General features: G+C 49.0%; 1 protein-coding gene and 1 long non-coding RNA gene across 4 annotated transcripts in view; one reads left to right on the top strand and one right to left on the bottom strand.

Annotated features, from left to right (window-relative positions):
• The window catches only part of LOC147461321 (uncharacterized), a 71,181-nt gene extending 51,036 nt beyond the window's left edge, over positions 1–20,145 (top strand). Inside the window, exon 2 of the long non-coding RNA XR_015187584.1 lies at positions 19,858–20,145. This is a non-coding gene — a long non-coding RNA (uncharacterized LOC147461321). The remainder of the gene's footprint in view (positions 1–19,857) is intronic.
• Positions 16,957–20,035, bottom strand: LOC147461322 (uncharacterized). Of its 3 annotated transcripts, none has more exons than XM_086508894.1 (4): positions 19,842–20,035; positions 19,027–19,135; positions 18,593–18,948; positions 16,957–18,090 (listed from the first exon to the last, which is right to left on the bottom strand). In XM_086508894.1, exons 1-4 carry the CDS (start codon positions 20,033–20,035, stop codon positions 17,310–17,312), a joined length of 1,440 nt encoding a protein of 479 aa, XP_086365020.1. In that variant the 3' UTR covers positions 16,957–17,309. The 3 variants fall into 3 exon arrangements, with proteins under 3 accessions (XP_086365020.1, XP_086365021.1, XP_086365022.1); XM_086508895.1 differs by having other exon boundaries at positions 19,852–19,987; XM_086508896.1 differs by having other exon boundaries at positions 19,027–19,184; positions 19,842–19,961.
• Positions 20,146–21,008: the final 863 nt, after the last annotated feature.

Raw genomic sequence — 21,008 nt, 5'->3', positions numbered from 1 at the left:
TCGGGCGTAATTCCAAATCGAGCCGCCAATTCCGAGTGAAAAGAAGTTGGCCTTGGCTCCTTCAAAAGAGCTTCTTGATCCTTCACTTTGCCCCAAAAAGCGGCAAAGTTTGTACTTTCATTAATTTGATTCGGTGCAGGTCCCACGCCATGTGGTACTAGTTCTGCTTTTCTATCTGCCTTTTTTGCCATGTTCCTCAGCTGCTCTCGAACTCTCTGGCCTTTCGTCGTCTTTATCATTCTGTGCCTTTTTAGGGCACCATGTTCCTCAGCTGCTCTCGAACTCTCTGGCCTATCGTCGTCTTTATCATTTTGTGCCTTTTAAGGGCACTTCGCGGAGATATGTCCATGTTCCCCGCATCCAAAGCACTTCCCCTCTCTGATGAAGCGAGCTCTCTCCTCAGGAGTAAGCTTGGGTCGTGCATCCTTTTTCTTTGGGTTGCTCTTATTCTTTCTACTTTCATTCCCAGTAGTCTGTTCGGCTCGTTGTGTCATGGCCTCATCTATGGGGTAGGTCAGTCTGCCAGAGTGAATGGCAAAGCCCCTCTTCGCATGACTCATCAACTCTTGGATCTCGGATCTCTGTAGGTAGACCCAAGGTAAACCGCTCAATCTGTTCTCTGAACGAGATCTTCTTGAATGAAGAGGCGGGTAGAAAAGAGCTCCAGAATCTTTCGCAGTAAGCATTTGTTGTATCTCTCTTGGTCATCCGAAGATGGTTCCAAGCAACTCGTATATCTCGTTCATACTCTTGCGTCAACCAAGAAGAAATAAAAAGCTTCTTAAATTTCAACCATTTAACTGGCGCAGTCTTGTTTAAAAGAAGCATGGACCACCAAGTGCGAGCATTCCCCTTAAAGTAAGAGACAGCTCTCCGAATCTTGGAGTGCTCTGAGTAGCGTCCTCCCGCGAAAGCGATGTCAAACTGCTATATAAAAGACAAAGCCTTCGAAGCATCTGAGTATCCTGAAAAAGTATGAAATTTGATCGAGTGTCCACCTTCCTTAAACTCTCGAACTTTCTTGCTTTTATCTTCCAGAAAGTCATATTGGTTGGCTTTATAAAAATTTCTTCTTGTTCGCATAAAAGTTTCTGTCATCGGAATCTAAGCTGTCTGTAGACAAGTCCTTAGTAGAACTGTCAGTCTCTGGGCGAGATTTAGCCTTCTTTGCGTTTTTCTTGCCCTTTCCGAAGCGTTGTTTCTTGCTTCGCTTTTTGCCTTTCCTGTCTTCTTCGCTCGAATCTGAAGAGCTAGAAGAACTGTCAGAAGAAGAAGAAGAAGAACTGGGTACTCCTTCAAAGTGAACACGCTTCTTCTGTTTCTTTGCTTTGTCAAATGTCGACCGACGACCCAAATAACCCGGGAAGTCAGTGCCTTTCTTCTGCCTTTTGCCTTGCTTTTTGGCTTTCCTTTGCGCGTCAAAAAGCTGAGCAATCCGTGCATCAACCACCTCTTCTAATTCCTTCTCTGAGTATTTCTTGTGAGCAGAAGGTTTCTTGAGAGCGGGTTTCGGGGGTGGTGTAGTGGTTTTCTGCCACTGCTCATACACTTCCTGAAAAGAAGTCTCGCTCATATATTTTGCAAATTTTGGGTCCTTCACAAAATTGAGCATCATCTTTGTTGCATCGCCGATCAATTGACGACGCTCCATCTCTCGTCGCTCCGCCTGAGTAGGCCGAGGCGGGCCATACTCTCTGCCGGAATCTTGGTTGTGATCCCTGCCCACATCTCGAGATGCAGAGGGAGTCGACTCACCCTTGCATGAAGCCATAGGTGCCGTGGAAAAAAATTGGGGATCGGATTTCCCGTAGAAGAGAAATCGGCCGTGCTCTGATGCCACTGTAACAAACTTGGACACTCCAAGTCAAGAATCAATCACCACAACACCAAATAACCACTTCAAAACAATTCACAGATCACAATAGATTTGCACAGGCCTGGCGAAGTTCCGTGCCTAGAGATATTGGCCCCAAAGACTGGCGTCCCTTTCGGTATTTCTTTATGTATTAAATCAATGTCAAAGTACAAAGAGCGGTTAGGGTTTCACTCTCAGACTCTGCGTCCAGTGCTCTACAGAGTGAGCCCTAAACCGTTTACTTAAAGGTTACAAGGGATGCCCAAAAGCAGAGCCCCAAAAGCTTTCAAAACAAAAGCGAAAAGTCTCTCTCTCTATCTCACACAAACTCTCTTGAGTTTTGTAAAATAATGCAAATCTAATTCTCTCTCTCACAAGCTCACTTGCATAGCCAAAAGCGGACGTCAAAAGCTCCAAAAAAAAAAACACCGCAAATCACGGAATTTCCGTATTGCTGCCACGTGGCATTTTTGCCACCCACATTAGGGTTTCAGCCACATTTAGGGGTTTCAGCCAGCAGTTAGGGTTAGGGTTTCCAGAAATTAGGGTTTCTAGGGTTTGCAGGAATTAGGGTTTCTGGCAGAAATTAGGGTTTCTGATGTCGGTAGCCACGTCATCACTTTGTGACATTTGGTGCTAGTTTGGTGCGAGTCTGCTGCAAGAGGGAAGCGCTAGGATTTGGGAGTGCAGATCAGTCTACAGATGCAAAAAACGCTGGCTGAATCTGCAAAAAACGGTAGGTTGTTGAAAAACGCTAGGCTGAAATTTGCAGTTTTTTGCGACGGAAGGAGCCAAAATTTCAAGCGCTAGCCTTAGGAGAAGGGATTGATGCAGATTCTCCACGTCTTGGCGACTGATACCATGTGAGAGTGAGCGGCGAAAAGAGTGTGTGCCACGCGCGCCAAAAAACACCGGAGGGAGAGAGAGAGAGAGAGAGAGAGAGAGAGAGAGAGAGAGAGAGAGAGAGAGAGAGAGAGAGAGAGAGAGAACACAAGTGCTCTGCAAATGATGCTCTCAATACACAATCTGATTGACTACAAGACCCAAGCATTCTATTTATAGAATCTTAGGTTGAGGTAGGGCAAAAATGTGTAATTGGTGCAAAAAACGTAAAAGCCCAAAAGTGGCTAAAAATGTGTGCACCTAGCCAAGCTCAGAAAATGACCGGCCGGACATGTGCTAAAAGTGTCCACCCATGCAATCTACATGATGTGCGATGGGTGGCCAACCCGGGACAATCACTAGCCGTAGAAAATGGCGAAGCAACAGTGGTGTAACTGTAACAGACGTTGCGTCTCCGAAAGTTCGTATTGTGTAGGCCGAGGTGGCTCGTACTCATTATCTGTTAAGTCGTTTAAATCTTTTGCGTTGCTTCCTCCCGCCTCAGCGGTTGCAGAAGAGGTCGAATGATTCTTTTCGGAATCCATAAGTGTCGCGAGAAAAGGGATCCGATTTCCCAGTAAAAGAGAAATCGGCCGTGCTCTGATACCCCTGTAACAAACTTGGACACCTCAAGTCAAGATTCTACCGCGCACATTAGAGATTCGCCTCAACACACCTTACAAAATTAAGAGAGAGTCGACATGGCCCGGCGTAGTTCTGTGCCAAGAGATATTGGCCCCAAAGACTGGCGCCCCTTTTTGGTATTTCTTTTCATATTAATCTTTGAGCAAAGTACAACTGCCCGCGGGTGCTTGCTAGACTCTGCGTCCAGATGCTCTGTAGAGTGAGCCCCTTGGGTTCAATTTAAAGGTTACAAGGGTTGCTAAAAGCAGAGCCCCAAAAGCATTAAACTTAAAAGCAATTAGGTCCCAAAAGCCAACGCTGCCAAAAGAAGCCAGCAGAAATCGCGGAATTCCGTACGCACTACCACGTCAGCAAGTCAGCGCCAATCGTGGGATTCCGTACAGTTGCCACGTGAGCCAATCAACCAACCAACGTGCATTGCGGAGATCCGTACTGTCAGCTATGTCATCACTTGGGTGTGTGTTTGTTAGGGCACTGCCACGTCATCAATTTGTGACAAGTGCACTGCATAGATCTGAACCAAGCAAGTTCCAATACTCCAAGAAAAAATTGGGGGTTCAACCATCCTCTCCTGGACAACTACCATGGGGGATTGCTCTGAGGTCCTCATGGAGCTCTTCAAGCTGGAGGGAAAGCTCAAGTCTCTGTCGCATCTCCTCGATAACAAGGCAAGGCATCTGTGCCCAAACCTGCTCCTTGCATGCCTCCTAGCGCTCTAATTGAGGCTCAACTGACAACAGAACGCGGTAGAAGTCAATAGCAACTTCACACATATCCTCAGGCTCGGAAGCAACGGATCCATCAGGTCTTCTCAACTGGCTAACCTGGTGTACGCATGTTGAGGCCCCACTGTCTCAAGAAACTCCCCAGTAACTTGGTCACCCACCTGGGTCCACTGAGATGCTTGCCGGTGGAAGGCAAACTCATGGTGCCACTCCTCAATGCGAGTCAACTCTTGCCTAGCCTGTTGTATCTGCTCCTCTAACCATGGACTGTCTGGATGCTGCTCCTGCATCCTCTGTAAGGAAAGCATCCTCTGTAAGGAAAGAATGCCCCGTCGAAGATGCTTCTCATCCTCCCTGACTGCAGCCAAGCGAGCTGTAGACTCCTGAAGGAAGAAGCGGCCAAGCTCTGCCAGTCCAGAGGCCACTCTACCAGGAGGGGTGTCCTGCGTGTCCAGACTCTCAGTCCACAGTGTCTCCACTCGCTCTCGAAGCCCGGGATTCAACAAGATCCGCTCGGGGGTGCGTAGCACGGTCCTCCCTCCTCCGTCTGCTTGTCACAGTGAGAATCACAGACGCATGGTCAGAAAAAGTAGTCCTGCAAGGATGCTAGCACATCCCCTCATGTCACAAATGCGGTCACTGGCGTAGAAGCGATCTATCCTAGATAGATTCACTCCTCCAACCCTGCGATTAGAGCTAGAGAAGCCAAGTTGTCTGGGGGCTCACAAAACTTGAATGGTGCCAAACATCAGAAACCATCATAGTCATACATAGACGCTCCCAGGTTGCTAGCTCAGCCTTGTCCACACGTAACATGGCCACCTCCAATCCGGTCAAAGGGGTCCTCCAACATGTTGAAGCCCCCCCCCAACACACCACTGCTCTGCATGCGGCAAAGACTCCACAACCTAAGACCAAAACTCTGCCCGTGCACTTGCCACATTGGGCGCATAAATGTTCAAGAAACCCATGAGGCAACCCTGAACCTGCATAGTAATCCATTGAGCTTTGCCTGGTACAATAATACTTTTGCCCACAATGGCCTGATGCAAAGAATCCGCAATAGTCATACATACCCCTCCTTGGATGCCTCCAAGTCCAAATGCAGCTGACCAAAACGTCTCATAGCGACCACGCAAAATCTGACTACATCGTCTAATGTGGCTCTCACACAGATGATACTCTTGTAGCATAAGAATACCAATCTCACCACCCACGAGGCATCGCTGAAGCTCCTGATGCAGTCGACCCCTCTGACGTTGAAACTGGGGCCCTCCTAATCCGTGCACATTCCATGAGATGATCCTCATGGAGCAAGTGAGAGAAAACAGATGCTGCAACAACAACCAACCTCACTATCTTTGAGGCTGGTTTGGATGGGGAGTAATGATGAAGCCTATGGTGGATGCCACCTTGCAGGATTCGTGGCGTGCAAGTAGAGAGCAAGATGGAGAGAGAGAATTCGACATAGCAGCAAATACAAAACCCAATAACGCTATGCTTAATTTTTCTTGTGTATAATTCTCAAAAGAAGCCTTACATATATAACCAAACTTGCCATGCAACACTTAAACTCCAACTAAATCTTACCTGCATGCTATAAACGGTGTTCCCACAGGGAGATTACCACTGAAACCGGGCTTGCATACCTAACAATCCCCCCCTCAAGCCCGAACTAGACAGTCTGTCTCATGATACCTCGAGTTTTTGGTGTACTTGTCAACCGTGAGTTTTAGGTTCTCTCACAACCAAGGATTTTTGGTGTATCCATAACCTGGTGCTATGATAGTAAAACCCCCCCTTGAACATATAGGGTGTAGGCCAAATATTTAGCTACCCCCTTGAACATATAGGGTGTAGGCCAAATATTTAGCTACCAAAAATGGAGTTTTTGGTTCACTGCCAAACCTTGGGTTTCAGGTGTACCCATAACCTCACGAGAAGCGGGACAAAAAATAGGCTGAGAACAAATAGTTTTGGGAGGTCTTACCACTCATGTGTGGCAGTGTCTATAAACCGTACAAATTTTTTGGCACATATCAATACTTGACAGCTGATACGCTAAAAGAAGGCTTTGACTAATGTTGTTGACAAAAAAAAAAGACAAACTTTGATGAACAAAACTATGATACTTAACATGAAAAATAGTTTTTGTATGCTGTGTTGCTAATATACCGAGTGCTCGCAGCAACACTCGTGAAAAATCGTCACGCACTTGCTTTCTGTTGCTTTGATTTTGGAGTCGCACTTATGGTTTTCTTCGGTATCAATATCTATAATTGAGTTATTGACTAGCTGATCAAATTCAACATCAGACCCAACATCCTCACCATGAAGCGAGAAGCTTTGCAAACAATTGTCTTCTTTGTTACTCTTTGTTGTGTATGATCGTCATCAAAAACACCACAATTGCCTTGGTTATTTGCTACACAGTTGCCAAGCAACACTTTGCTAGGCTATGCCTTGAACGACCAACTTCACCACCAAAAGGCTTGCTGTGTCGGAAGCAACGGCTAAAAGAAGTGTCAGCTTGACAAAAGGGGTGTGAAGACCCTCTTGTTTTAAAAGGGTTAATTGAGATTGGCCACTTATTTAAGTGTGAACACAAAGGCCTTCTCTGTAGTAGAGTCGAGCAGAGAATAACAAACAGCGCGATGCCGTCTTGCTTTTGAGGAGCCTGTAGAGGCCGATTTGGCAAGAGTTGTAGTGTCGAGATTTCACCAGCAAGTCTAGGCGAACCCTCTACTGGCGATCATGCTCGAAATCAAGTAGGTCGATGATGGCCAAGTTTCTTCTGCAAGCAGCGGTTCCCGCCATGCTTCTCAAACACGAGCCTTCAATCCGCAGCTCTGATACCAGTTGATGAAGCCTGATGGCCAAGTTTCTTCTGCAAGCAGCGGTTCCCGCCATGCTTCTCAAACACGAGCCTTCAATCCGCAGCTCTGATACCAGTTGATGAAGCCTATGGTGGATGCCACCTTGCAGGATTCATGGCGTGCAAGTACAGAGCAAGATGGGGAGAGAGAGAGAATTCGATACAGCAGCAAATACAGAACCCAATAATGCTATGCTTAATTTTTCTCGTGTATAATTCTCAAAAGAAGCCTTACATATATAACCAAACTTGCCATGCAACACTCAAGCTCCAACTAAATCTTACTTGCATGCTATAAACGGTGTTCCGAGAGGCAGATACCACTGAACCCGTGCTTGCATACCTAACAAGTAATCCGCATCTGAACGACCTCTAGACAAGCGCGTCTGGAGTGACTGTCCCACCCAGGCCCAAGCCGAGTGTGCAGCCCGTAGGGCTACATACTCTGTCCAAGAATCGTCATGTATAAACACATAGCAAGGAGGGCTTTGAGTGTCAGCAAACAAATGCACCATAATGTGCTTGCAACCCGCTGCATCTGGTGGCGTCACACTGAACTTGGGTAGAGGCCAAAGTGTTTGTACCAGATCTATCACCCATAAGTCCCCTTTGTGGTGTGAGAACTCAGTAGTCTAGATCTGGAGCCATTCAAGAATCGTGTGCAGGGTCCAATCTGTAGGATCCTTGTCGCACAGCAGGAAGGAAAAACCCACCGCTATATCCAAAGCCTCAATGCCTCGAGCTGCAAGAAAGAGGACGTGGACTCGAAAGCAAGCCTCCTCCAGGTCGGGAGAAGAGTCACCTAGGAGTCATGTGAAGCTGTAGTCGAAGAAGTCCCAGCGTCTGCGAATGTCAAAGCTAGTCAAACCTTTAGGGACTGCTAGAAGTCTGAACCAGAAAAGGCGGCTTGAGATGGGGCTGTCCCTTTCCAGCCACACGGCTTGTAGCGAAAGCACTACCAAGAGACCTCCTCGCGGCAGACGTGTGTCCAGTTCCCTGCCTCTGAGGAGGAGTGAGGGAGGGGTCGAGAGATGAGGCTGTGGGCCCCATCAGGGAGAGAGAAGGGGCGGGAGGCGGGGTGAAGATGGAGGAGGGGGAGGAGGCGGGGGAGGCGGAGCGGCGGCGTCTGAGGGAGGAGGAGGTGGAGGCGGAGAATCTGAAGTGGATGGGGCTTCCTCAGGCGGGTCCTGCTGAAGGGGTCAAAACGGTTTCTTGTTGGAACCCAGCGCAACTGAGCTGTAGGAGGTCAGCCACCAGGGGGAGCAGTGGGGCGAGCCCGTCCCTGTCGGCGTCGGCCAGGCACCTGCTATCAACCGTCAGCCGTCTGAGGCCTGGTCTCTGTCCAGGTACCAGCCTGTGCATCTTGTGTATTTGGCTACTGGGCATGCTCAGCCTTGGGAGGCTGCGCATGCGCTGTGGGTCGAGATCTCTTGCGAGGACATGCCTTTTCTAGATGACCCATCTGTTTGCAAATGAAACATTGATTCAAGAGACCCAAATACGATCCAACCCCCACTCACTTGAGGCAGAAGTATCACCTTTGGGAGGGAGTGTGTGTCTCGAACAAGAACCCGCACAGTAGGTAAACTTGCGGCCTTGGCCACAACTGAAGTTGCAGTGAGCGGGGACTCCTGAACTGTCCCGAACATGGAACCAATCCTTGGGAGAAGAGGGAGGTACTCCCTGCTCAGATCTGGGGAGCAGATAAAAATCGGCAAGTCAGCCTCCTCCTCAAGCACATCTGTTGTAGGGTCAAAACCATGATGCCATTGTCTGAAGTAAGCTCGAGCTGCTCAGATGCTGAGCGGGCGTATCGATACGACCTTGGCCTTCATCTCTGGAGACTCCAACTCTATCTGGTAGTACCCTCTCCCGAGGATCTGGACATCAGTGATCTTGCCCACATCGGAGAGGAGACGGGCCTGAAGTAGATCCCAAACCTTGCCCCGACTGGGCCGAGTGCCAATGATCTTGCAGATAACCGAAGTGGCTTGCAAGTGTTCCACTTCGGCCATCAAGCTCGCTTGCTCTTCTGGCGAAAGAGCAAGCCGAAGGGTTGGCTCCGTGGTGTCGGGCGAGGGGGCTTCTGTAGAGTCCCTCTAAGGTGGAGCAGAAGCCGCTATTTTGTGTTGCTGCTGAATCGTGGACGGCATTGGTGACGAGGTACTCACAGCAGGCTGAAAAACACAGCCTACCTGCGAGCTGAGAGCGTGACGCGAAGGGAGGATAAGGTGGGGGGAGTGCCGATGGCGGGGGTGGGAGTGTATGGCAGCAGCGAGCCGAAGGTCTTTGAGAGAGTTGGCTACTCCCGGATTTGGTGCAAATTGGTAATCGATGTGTTCGAGAAATGTGGCCAAGAATAGTGATTCATATGGTGTCCCCCCATTCACTGATAGAATATGGCTCGCTGCTGCTCCTGCTCGTTCCCCTCCCCCCCGCCTGCTCCTGCTCCCCCGCGCCATAGCCCCCCCTTCGCCCTCGCCCTCGCGCTGCCCCTGTTGCGCGCTGCCCCCTGCCTGCGCGCTGTCTGTCCGTGTGCGCTGCTGAGCTTACACCCAGCCTGCGCGCAGCCCCGCCCGCTGCCCCCCCTCTTGTTCGCTGCCCGCTGCCCTCGCCGCTCCAGCCCCTTATTCCCCCCCCCCCCCCCCCCCCCCCCCCCGAAGGCCTCGTTTGAATTGCCTGGCAGTGGATTCTTAGTTGGTTTCTCCTTGCCGAGCTCTCAAGCGTTAGCCTTCTCGTCTGCCCTTCTCCTTCAGAGCAGCAGACACTAATCGAGGCTCATGCTCCACCCCAGAGGGACTCCTCCGAAGCCCCCTCGCCCGACACCGCTGAGCCCACCATTCGACTTGCTCTCTCACCGACAGAGCAAGCGAGCCTAGCCGCAGAGGTAGAGCGTCTGCAGGCGACCTCGGTCATTTGCAAGATTCTCGGCACCCGACCCAGCAGAGGAGAGCTGCGTGACCTTCTCCAGGCCCGCCTTCTCGCAGAGGTGGGCAAGATCTTGGATGTCCAGATTCTCGGACGAGGGTACTACCAGATCGAGTTCGAGACCTCCGAGATGGCTTCCAAGGTCATAGCTATGAGTCCACTGGCCATCCGAGCATCACGCGCCCACTTTCGACAGAGGCGACATGGTTTTGACCCGACTTCGGATGTGCTAGTAGAGGAGGCAGACATTCCCATCTCAGTCTGCTTTCCGGGTTTACGGAGGGAGTACCTACCACTTCTCTCCAGGATTGGCTCCGCCATCGGGACTGTCCTGGAGACACCTCGTACGGCAGCATCAGTAGCTGCCAAGGCGGCTGGCATCCCCTCAGTTCGAGTTTTGGTCAGAGATACCCACACGCTCCCGAAGGTCATCCTTTTGCCTCGGGTGAGTGGGGGTTGGTTTAGACAGAGTGTGGAGTACTCGGGTCTTCCGAACCAGTGCTTCATTTGCAGACAGATGGGCCACCTAGCGAAGGCCTGTCCATGGAGGAGGCCACGACCTGCACCTCAGCCTCAGCCCCAGCCTGGCAAGGCTGGGCCGCAGCCACAGCCAGCGGCACAGCGCACAGATTCAGAGTCACCCTCCGAGCCTGGGGCTCCAGCGGAGGAGGGGTGGCAGCAGGCCCGTGGCCGTCGACGCCAGGGGCCACAGCGAGAGCCTGACACTCAGAGTGGCCCTCAGGTGCCTACTCAGCAGCAGTGGGTTCCCATGGGGAACCGCTTTGGCCCTCTTGAGCAGGAGGAGCCCCCTACGCCAACCTCCACCTCCGCTTCACCCTTGCCAGCCGCCCCCCCTTCAGAGTTTCCCTCCTCCTTCTCATCCCCCCCCCCCCCCCCCCCCCCCCCCCCCCGCCCTCTGCTCTCGTCCACTCCCCACCTCACCCCTCTACCTCTTTCGCCCCACCCCGCTTTTCCTCCCCCCCGCCCCCTCCAGCTCCTTACCCCTCCCCTCCTGCTCCAGTTCCACAATCGACTCAGAAGACTGGTTCCTTGCCGGCAGCTAGGAGATCTCTTGGCAGCGCCTTTGCCACGAGTCGCCTAGCGAGAGAGGGTCAGCCCTTCTTGCGGCCCCCTCTGCAGATTCAGACATCTTCCCTTGCAGCTATCCCTCGTGGTCTGACGAGCATTGACCTCCGACGCCGCTGGGATTTCTTCGACTACGGGTTCACTCGCTTTCTCGGTGATTCCGCAGCAGACCATGAGGCAGCCTGCTTCAGGGTCCATGCTTTGTTCCTCGCCGCTAGGGGGACAGAGGCCTTGGACTCAGCAGTTGGTTTCTCCTTCCCCCTCTGTGGTAGGACCGAGACAGAGTGGTCCCTCGACTCAGTGATGGGATGGTTGCATACACAGATTCTCGAGTTCTCTCACCACATGGGAGAACTTGGAGTTACAGATTGCAGATGTTGTGGCCACTGGCCAAGTTTGCGGTGACACCCCCAGAATCAGCAGGATGTAGGCACATTGTGGTGTCTTGCCTTCTCTAGGTCAGACCGCAGAGTGGGTGGAGTGAATCTATCGCGGATAGATCGCTTCTACACTAGTGACCACTTCAGTGACTTGGGGGGATCAGTGGGCATCCTGGGAGGGACATCCTTCTCGGACCATGCACCAGTGATCCTCACAGTGGCAGACAGGCAAAGGAGTGGGAGCACGATGCTTCGCATCCCAGAGCGGGTCTTGTTGGACTCAGCACTCAAAGAGAGGGTAGAGGCTCTTTGGACAGAGGGCATGGACAGCCAGGCTCTACTTGCAGACAGAGTGGCCTTAGGCCTAGCTCAGCTTAGCCACTTTTTTCTCCAGGAGTCTCTGGCTCGACGGGCTGCAGCGAGAGAGGAGGAGCAGTGTCTGAGACGAGGCATTGCTTCACTACAGAGGATGCAGGAGCAGCATCCAGACAGTCCATGGTTGGAGGAGCAATTACAGCAGGCTCGACAGGAGCTTGCTTGCACAGAGGAGAGGCGTCATGAGTTTGCCTTTCACCGACAGACATCTCAGTGGACTCAGGTGGGTGACAGAGTGACAGGTGTTTTTTTTGAGACAGTGGGACCTCGGCACTCGCATGCCAAGGTCAATCAGTTGAGGAGACCCGATGGGTCAGTTGTTTGTGAGCCAGAGGATATGCGTGCAGTTGCTACTGACTTTTACCGTGAGTTACTATCGGCTGAGCCCCAGTCAGAGCGGCAGGATGCATGCAGAGAGCAGGTTTGAGCACAGATGCCTTGTCTTGTGACTGAGGAGATGCGCCAGAGACTAGAGATGTCTCTTCAGCTTGAGGAGCTGCACACGGCTCTTAGGGCCCTACCTCGTGGTAGCTGTCCAGGTGAGGATGGGCTGACTCCCAGTTTCTTCTTGGAGTACTGGGACCTGCTTGGCCCAGATCTTTGTAGTGCCTTTCAGTACATTCTGCACACAGGAGTGATGCCGGATAGCATGAGTGACGGCTTGATTTACCCCATTCCAAAGGAGGGTGGCTCCTTGGATGAGATTCGACAGTGGCGCCCCATCACCATTCTCAACTCAGCCTACAAAATTCTTGCCAAGGCTCTGAGTTTGAGGATTCAGCCACTTTTGGAGAGCCTTATACATGGGACTCAGACAGGTTTTGTCAAGGAACGCAGTATCCTTGACAACATCTTCACTTTCTGGGAGGCTTCTGCCCTGGCACAGCTCCGTGGGGAGGACCTTGTGATTCTTCTTCTCGATTTTGAGAAGGCATACGACAGAGTTGACTGGGACTTTCTAGAGGGCACTCTACGCAGGATGGGTTTCTCAGATGCTTGGATCAGAGGGGTGTCAGCTTTGTACAGACAGGCTCACAGTTAGGTGCTTTTGGCAGGAGGTAGAGGTGAGCGCTTCATGCTCACACGATCTATCAGACAGGGTTGTCCTCTTGCCCCCTTTCTCTTTCTGTTCTATGCGGAGGCGATGAGCAGATTTTTGGTGTCCCAGCAGGTTGGTCTGAGGGGCTTAGCACTCCCTATACGGGGAGATGAGCTTCTGGATGCTGAGTTTGCCGACGACTCAGCCTTGTACTTAGAGGGCCAGGAGGCCAATCTACACAGATGTGAGCAGGCTTTGGAGACCTTCTGCTGTGCATCTCGCGCACTTATCAACTGGAGAAAGATAGTGGCTTTCCCGGTTGGCAGTGCTCCTGTGGCAGATTGGATGCCAGGAGAGGGTTTCAGGTGGATTCCTCCAGGGACTGCAATTCGTTACTTGGGTTGTCAGGTTGGTTTGGACTTGTCCCCCGAGCAGCAGATTGCTCCTCTTCTCGTGTCCATCAGGAGAAAGCTGTTACATTGGAGGTCAGCACGACTTTCGCTGGCTGGTAGAGTAGTAGTTGCGAACCAGGTGTTGTTGGCGACTATGTGGTACATCACTTCTTGGTGGATCTTCTCGAGTTCTTGTATCAGCCAGGTAGAGAGGCTGATCAGGAACTTCCTTTGGTCAGGTCGTGACACTCAGATTGCCCGAGCCAAGGTGGCTTGGTCGGTCATCACACTTCCTTGTTCTCAGGGAGGGCTTGGGATCATTGATCCAGCACAGCAGAGCAGAGCCCTTCTTGGGAAGTTCGTCGTCAGAGGACTTCCAAGCGAGGAGCCCTGGAAGGAGTTCTTACTACAGAGGCTTCGTGCCAGGGTGCCTCAGTCAGGAGGCCCTTGGCAACCTTCGACTAGATGGATCTTTACAGAGTTGCGCCGAGTTGGTTTGAGCAGGAGACTGGAGGACCGATTCGCTGTGAGTCTGCTTCGATCTTGGGAGCTCTTACGGCGTGGCCTAGACCAGAGACAGCCGACGTGCACGGAGGAGCGCCTACGGTAGCCCCTCGTCCGGAACCCCATGGTTAGCACTCAGAGAGGCCACTTGGTTGGGAGTCGGCCTCATGTTTCTTGGGGTCCCATGGCAGCAGGTCCAGCGCGTTCTCTAGGTGACTGGCTTGAGTTCACAGGTTTGTCTGAGGAGGTGCAGGGTGTCCAGCTACAGGGCATGAGAGGGGTGCAGAGCATGTGTCAGGACATCTCAGAGTCAGTTCCAGCTGAGTGGCTCACGCCTCTCGAGCCAGTAGCACCCCGGTGGATGGGAGCCTTCACACGACTGGAGGTTCTCATTTCAGTCAGGGCCTGCTCAGAGACTGTCCCAGCCCTGCTCTTCGAGCTTCAGGGTGGGGGACGATTACAGCGAGTTGCAGTAGAGGCCCCGCAGGTAGCAGAGTGCTGTTTCCAGAGGATCCGAGTTGTGGGCATCTGTGGGAGGACTTGCGTCATAGACCCTGACCCAGCAGCTCTTGAGACTGGACACTGGAGGCTATGGGCTTGGGAGTGTTGTCCACTGGCACGAGTACAGTGGGATCTTGGTGAGTGGCTATGGAGGGACCCTTTCTCTTCTGCAGACCGCCCAGGAGTCTCCTTCTTTCAGTACACTGTTTGGCTTGGACGTCATATACTTGTAGCATAGAGAGAGGCCCGCCCCGCTGCAGCACGTCATTGGTAGGAGGAGGGCCTCACAGTTGAGTTCTTGGCAGCCTTTTGGCAGAGGCTGTGGGACTCCAGACAGCCGAGGCGCGTCACTTTGTTCTAGTGGCTGGTTGCACACAGAGCCACAGCAGTAGGGAGCTGGCTTGTGCATAGTGGTCTCTTGGCCGCATGTGCAGCCTGTGACCAGTTGGTGGAGAGTCAGCGTCACTGTCTTAGGGACTGTCCCTCGGCCCAGCAGGTGTGGCTACGAGTTCTTCGGCTGATGCCTGCCCTCTCCACGGCTCGACAGTACACTTGGGGGGCAGCGGCTTGGTCCACCCTCACGGGCCCGGCACTTCAATTTGAGCTATCTTCCACCAGCAGGATGATAGTGATGCAGGGGGGGCGACCTACACTCCAGCCTGCTACAGAGCTTACTCCACAAGAGTGGTGCAGTGAGAGAGAGAGGAGTGTTGGGAGCTCATCAGTGGCCTAGCTCTCTGGTTCATCTGGCGGGCCCGCTGTTTCCGCATCTTTGAGGCTCGCCCTGTGCCACTAGCAGAGACTGTTCGTGACTTTTGGCTAGAGCTGATCCATACTCTCAGAGGACAGCTTGAGGGACTACAGGGCAGCTCTGACCGCATGCGGGAGCGGCGCGAGGCTTTCCTTCGACTCTGGCGCCCTGGGCCTTTCTACACCATAGTCCAGGGGGTGCCCAGATGGCACTACTGTCCACTTGTGTGGCTCTTCCCTCCTCCCATCTCTTGATTTAGCCTCATTGTATATATGCTGTTTTTGCATTGGGAGAGTCTCCCCATCATGGAGAGGTGGATGTAGCCCTATGGGCAGTTTTCAGTAACTAATAGAAGGATCTTTTTCTCGGAAAGAAAAAATAGTGATTCATATAATTTTATGCAGGGAAATAGTGTTATGCTCTCTGTTTAGGATTGATTTAAACGAATTTGTGTATGCCCGGGATGAGGATTTTTCTCGGAATACTGTTTGGCACATAGGTTTTGAGCAGATGACAATGTGATTGATGTTTCTTATCCAAAATTAGGCTGTACTTGTGCATGCTTTGTGACTGTGTTGTCTTGACAGAGACGATCCAATGGGAGAGAAACTACCTCACAAAGGCCAGAGGGCACAGCCACAAAACAGCCCCCACTCCCTATGATCCACCCCTAGGAGATAGTGGGGCACTAGTAGCTCTGTCCAGAGAGATGATCAACTCTAACATGGTGACAAATCAAACTTCACCCTCAATCTTTTTTGGGGACCTAATGAGTATCATGTGTGAAAGTATCAGTGTGTGGGTCCTCTGATCTTCTCCATGATAGGCCTAATAAGACGGGTTCATACTTGAACTGCATATAGTAGCATTGGTATTATGTATATATTAAATAGCCTGCTCCACCTGCTCCCATCTCTACCTTCACTCTTATTTTAGTTCAGTTTGTTCAAGTGATGTAAGTGTTGGAATTCTGGTCGTCTACAGGCATATTCTCTTGATCACTTGTCCAAAGTGGCTACACTGCCCATAGAGCCATATTATCTTGATTACTTGTCCAAAGTGGCCACACTGCTCATAGAGCCAAGGCAAAAACTCCAGGGAGCTAGTCGCACAAGGGCCAAACCTCCTAAAAATGGATTCGTCTCTGTATATATACAGAAGCATCGTGCACATGTTGAAATGTTTTGAGTCCATTAAGTCCTAAGTAGGTAAAGACTACCAAGATGTGCATAGGTACAGATTGAACTAACCATAGGCCATTGTACATATACTTTAAGACATTTTTAGGCACCTCAAGTGTGATAAAACCATCAGAGCTGAAAGCGTGCACTCTAAGAATGGATATGCTGTGATTGTTTAGATGCAACTTTTATTGTTGTATTGGAAAGACCTGTTTCCTGAATTGTACGCAATGGATGCTTGACCATGGTCACCATAACAGTGATTGAAATCATTTTCCGTTTTCTATTACAAAAAGTTGGAACGGCTTTTATGGGTGCCCTTTGGTGAAATGTGCTGTGTACAAGATTGGGTATAGACAAATCCGTGAGATCTTTTTCCATGTGTACCCTCAACAGATTAAGAAGCTTCAGCCACCAGGGCCTATGCTTGGGCTATAATACTTCTTTCCTTATTTTATGTGGTGCTGAATTTCTTTGGATGTTTCTAGAGTCATGAAACAAACTCTTTATCCAGTCGTTTGGATGTAAGTTGTGCATTTGCAGGATGTGCATGTGGGAGGTACGTTGATACCTAGTTAAAATTATATGGCGATTGGGCACTGATCACATTCGTGGGTATAGTGCGATATCTAGTGTCAAGTCAAAACTAAGCATGATGGAGATCATGGTTATGTTGTCTTGTGGATGACTATCATAGGCTGCAACATTGCGTTTTCTTTTTAGGTTTTTGGGGTTTTCCGGAATTCATATAGGTATATATGTCATATTTGTGGAGGACACTCCAAACTACTGAGGATCACAACCGACAGATGTAGTCCAAAGTGTCTAGATAAGTCCTGAAGATTTAACACTTTACCAGCCTGATTTAGTTAGTGAAAGATGATGCCAATGGTCAATGCCAAAAAGACGTTGGGATCTTGAGATTGGTAGCTAGAGGAGGAAAGTTGTACAGCATTGAGATGGTGTCTTGACGGTGGTAGACTCTTACTTGCGACAATTGTTTTTTGCAATAAGCTGCTGATCTAGATTGATTCTTTTGGGTGCTTCTACAATCTTTCATGAAATCCATAAATCTTAATTTGTCACCTGTAATTTGAGCTGGAAAAAGGGCCTTTTTAACCTAAATTCTTAAAGGGGGTAATGCATGACACCCATCTTTGAAGCAGAAGTGCTTGAAATCAGCTCATTGACTACCTTGAGCTGCTCTGCCTGTCTTTATGCCTCATTTCCTGCAGCCTGTCCATTCCACCATCTAACGACATCCGATATCCATGGCGCCTCGCCCCCCGACTTGCTTGCAGAGGTGAAAGAGAATTGTAAGAGTTGGGACTTCCCTTTTTACAAGGACAAGGAAGCTTCTCAAAACTGAGTCTAAGTAGGCTTATTTCATAGTCCTCTAAAGTTCTTATCACATCTAAAGGAAGAATGGCCTTTACATACTCGCCACTTGACACATTTTTGTATGTGTCAGAGTGAACAAAGGTGTACCCATGGACCTGGTTTTGTCCGATGTCTTTCAATGACCCTGGTTTGACTGTTAAGCCAAAATCAGGTGTTTTTCCTGCTTCCAAGGGTGTCGGTGAGTCTAGGGCATGGGCCCCTTTTAGATGTGAGAAGTTGTCATGTGTCATTCCATCAGCAGGAAGGTGGTTTTGGGGAATGGTTTGCTGGCAGGTTAGGCAGCTGAACATGGGTTCTTTAGTGGCATTTATATAGTGTGGCTTCTCTGATCTGGTGTCAAAATCCATCTCATAGAGAGTACCTGTTTGTACATAAGGTTGATTGTAAAGAACAGACTGCTCGGCATCAAGAGGTTTTTCATGTTCTGAGCTAGAGTTATTGACCGTGTTAGCTATCTTAGAAGGGTGTGGATCCATGCTGTCAGTTGTGTGCCATGTATCATTGTTGTCGAAGTCCTCGCTCCTTTCTGGTACATATAGCTCTCTTCTTGACCCCCCATATGTTTTCTTTCTGTAATCATGTGCAACCCAACAGCTGCTTACAGGCTTGCCAATTCAAACTACAAAGGTGCAAAAGAGTGACTTTCACGTGTTTGTGGTGTGCAAGTGCAAGCATTGCATCTCCAAAATCAGTATGGTGATTGTAGGTGGCAACACGCATGAGTGGTATCTTGTATATGTAAATGGTAATGGAAGCAAGAGAAAATGGTTTGTGCACTAGTAAACAGAGGTATCAAGTGTCAAGCATCCAGCATATGACGTCGTTAATTCGTTTAAAAGCAGCAAACCCCCCCTCCCTCTCTCTCTCTCTCTCTCTCTCTCTCTCTCTCTCTCTCTCTCTCTCTCTGTGCCTGCTTCATTCTTGTTTGCCTATTTGAGCCTCTATTTCTATTGGCAGGTCTATATGAAAAAGCGTAACTTGTTTTTGCTCCTTTTTTTTCCACACACACACACACACACACACACACACACACACACACATACAGAGAGAACGGGAAGGGGGGGATTGAGACCTTAGCTCGTCATCATTGATTATTATGGATTCCTTATCCATCACAGAAGTTTCATTGATTTCTTTGCTAAGAAGACCTTCATGTTGATTAGTCATGTGTTGATGCTCCAATTGATGTCGCAAAGAGGACGGTGAAATGAGAAAGATACCATCCTCACTACTGGAGATCTCTGAGCAGCAATCAGAGTGCTCTTCTCCAGAAGAAGGCTCTCTAAATTTTTGAAGTTCCATTCTCTCATTGTAAGAGTGAAAACTTCGTAGTTTAGTGCTGTATCTTGGAGAAAGGATGAGGCCATGGTGCTCCGCCTTTCTCCTCCTCTCGATTTCTGCGTATAATCTCTTTTCAAGCTCCAATACCTGAAAAGCAATTTGAATCCTGATTTGTCCTTAATGCCTTCATTTTATGTAGTGCTAACGACTAATGATAATCACTACCTTTTTGGCAAGCTGTTGGGCTTTTTGTTTCTCTGCTTTGTACTCCGCTCGTTGAGCTTGAAGTCGCGCTTTTAGAAACTCAATAGTCATGGAAGATGGATCTTCATCTCTACCAAGAAGCAATGTGACAAGGTTGTATGTTTTAGAGACTGTGTGACCTTCCTAATAGAGAACATTATTATTCAATGCACGAATGACAAGGAATTCAAGGCATTAAGCATAATTATTGCTTTATTGTATTGAATAATAATTGAGGGTACAAGATCAAGCAATAATTATTCTTAATTAATGTCTTGAGGATTAGAAAAAAACTTAGCTCCTAGACTTCTTAGGGAGCATGGATGCTTGAGGAGGATTTACAGATAATGAGGAAATTGGGCCAGCTAGTTAACATTCATTTGAGTGATATTTTGCCAGGATACCGTTGACCTTCAAACAACTGTTGATAGACATTTGTACTATAAAATCAAACAGTCTGGGCCTTATATTTATGCTAACCACATAAAGGGTTTAGATACAGAATTTCTCTTCTCAACTAACTTGCCTCTTTTATGCCTTTATTGGTGATTTCGTAATTGCATTTTCAGTAAGATACATGTTCTTGTTTTTGTTCAAGAGAAATAATTTTATCAAAATGCACTGGTAGAAGATTATGGCTCTTCTTGTTAAAATAATAAAAGCATTAGGTTTTTCTGTTTGCCTCTTGGGAGGTGTTTTATATCTTGTACGTAATGCCAATGGCAAATCACGTCTCCATACAGAAAGGGCACGATGTTTTTCTGATGATAAAACATGACAAATAAAGAAATGCTGACCTTGATTCACCTGTAGAGAAACTCAAGCTGCGTTCGAATGTCTTGAAGTAGCTTCGTGCTTTTCTGTCGAGGGACTTGACAAAGCTATTGATATGGGCTGATGAAGAGGGACTTGTTTGTTCTTGCTGAATGTTCGGAGGTAGAGGTGGTGTGATAGTTATGGCAATGTCAGCAACACCACCTTGTGTTGCCATTGATCTCTCTTTGAAACTCACTCCCTGAATAGATAAGCCTTTCATACACATCAAGGAGGATGATTAGTTAAGATTGTTTGGATGAATAAAAATGACTGGTAGTTACAGCTCATTACGCGTCGTACGAAATTCATATCACAAATTGGTAATTGAAGGGGCATGATATTGAGATGGACAAGCAAAGCTGGTTATGTTGCTCAAACTTTTTCTACATCGTATCTTGCCCTACGAATCTCATGGCATCAAGCACTTTTAACGCAGATTCAACATGATATCTATTAAAAGATCTTGATACCTAAGCTCCAGCTCAAATTGATGAAGAGCTTGAGCTCTTAATTCAGCAGATATCAATTTGGGATGGAGCTTAGATGTTAAGAACCACCTATATACCTACCTTTAGCCTCTCGCTGGATGCTGCGAAAGACGAGAAGTTGAAGCAGATTATTTACAGGTCTGATTAACTCTCTCTCTCTCTCTCTCTCTCTCTCTCTCTCTCTCATGTGTTGAAACATACACCCAAATACACACACACCCTACCTTGGATGTTATTTTGAGAAGAAAATAACGTAGCAGTGGTAGTACCGGAAGGTCTAGGTATGGAGCTACGATTTAGCCTTTCGACAATCCTTAAGCGGCAGCCACATGTTAGCAACTGATCTGCTGTACCACGGCTCGCCTTGATAAGTAAGTGCTTATCTATATATATACATATGTAAATGCATGTATAGTGATTGAAAGGTAAACGATCCCCATGAATAGTTCAATTTGGTATTGCTTTGAGACAATTTCATAAAGTAACCACGTGTGTGACAACGAAGAAAGAGGTTATGGGTGCGTATCTTTCTAATGTCATCTATGGGTTTGTGGGAGTTTGATGGGTGGGTGGATGTGTGTGTGTGTGTATAAAAGAGAGAGAGAGAGAGAGAGAGAGAGAGAGAGAGAGAGAGAGAGAGAGAAATGAAATGAAATGTAA

This window comes from Adiantum capillus-veneris, chromosome 3 (genome assembly GCF_014529385.1).
Source record: "Adiantum capillus-veneris isolate H3 chromosome 3, ASM1452938v2, whole genome shotgun sequence".
Taxonomy (NCBI): Eukaryota; Viridiplantae; Streptophyta; class Polypodiopsida; order Polypodiales; family Pteridaceae; genus Adiantum; species Adiantum capillus-veneris.
The sequence above is the reverse complement of the archived record's forward strand: the minus strand, read 5'-3'. Positions and strand labels throughout refer to the sequence as shown.

Bases quoted from the DNA above. Each gene is read 5' to 3' on its own strand.
- LOC147461322 (XM_086508894.1), bottom strand. From the start codon at position 20,035: ATGGCAACACAAGGTGGTGTTGCTGACATTGCCATAACTATCACACCA. The intron at 19,136-19,841 runs GTCAGCATTTCT...GCTTCTTGGTAG, and splicing joins TTCTCTACAGGTGAATCAAG to AGATGAAGATCCATCTTCCA. The intron at 18,949-19,026 runs GTAGTGATTATC...ATTGCTTTTCAG, and splicing joins CCCAACAGCTTGCCAAAAAG to GTATTGGAGCTTGAAAAGAG.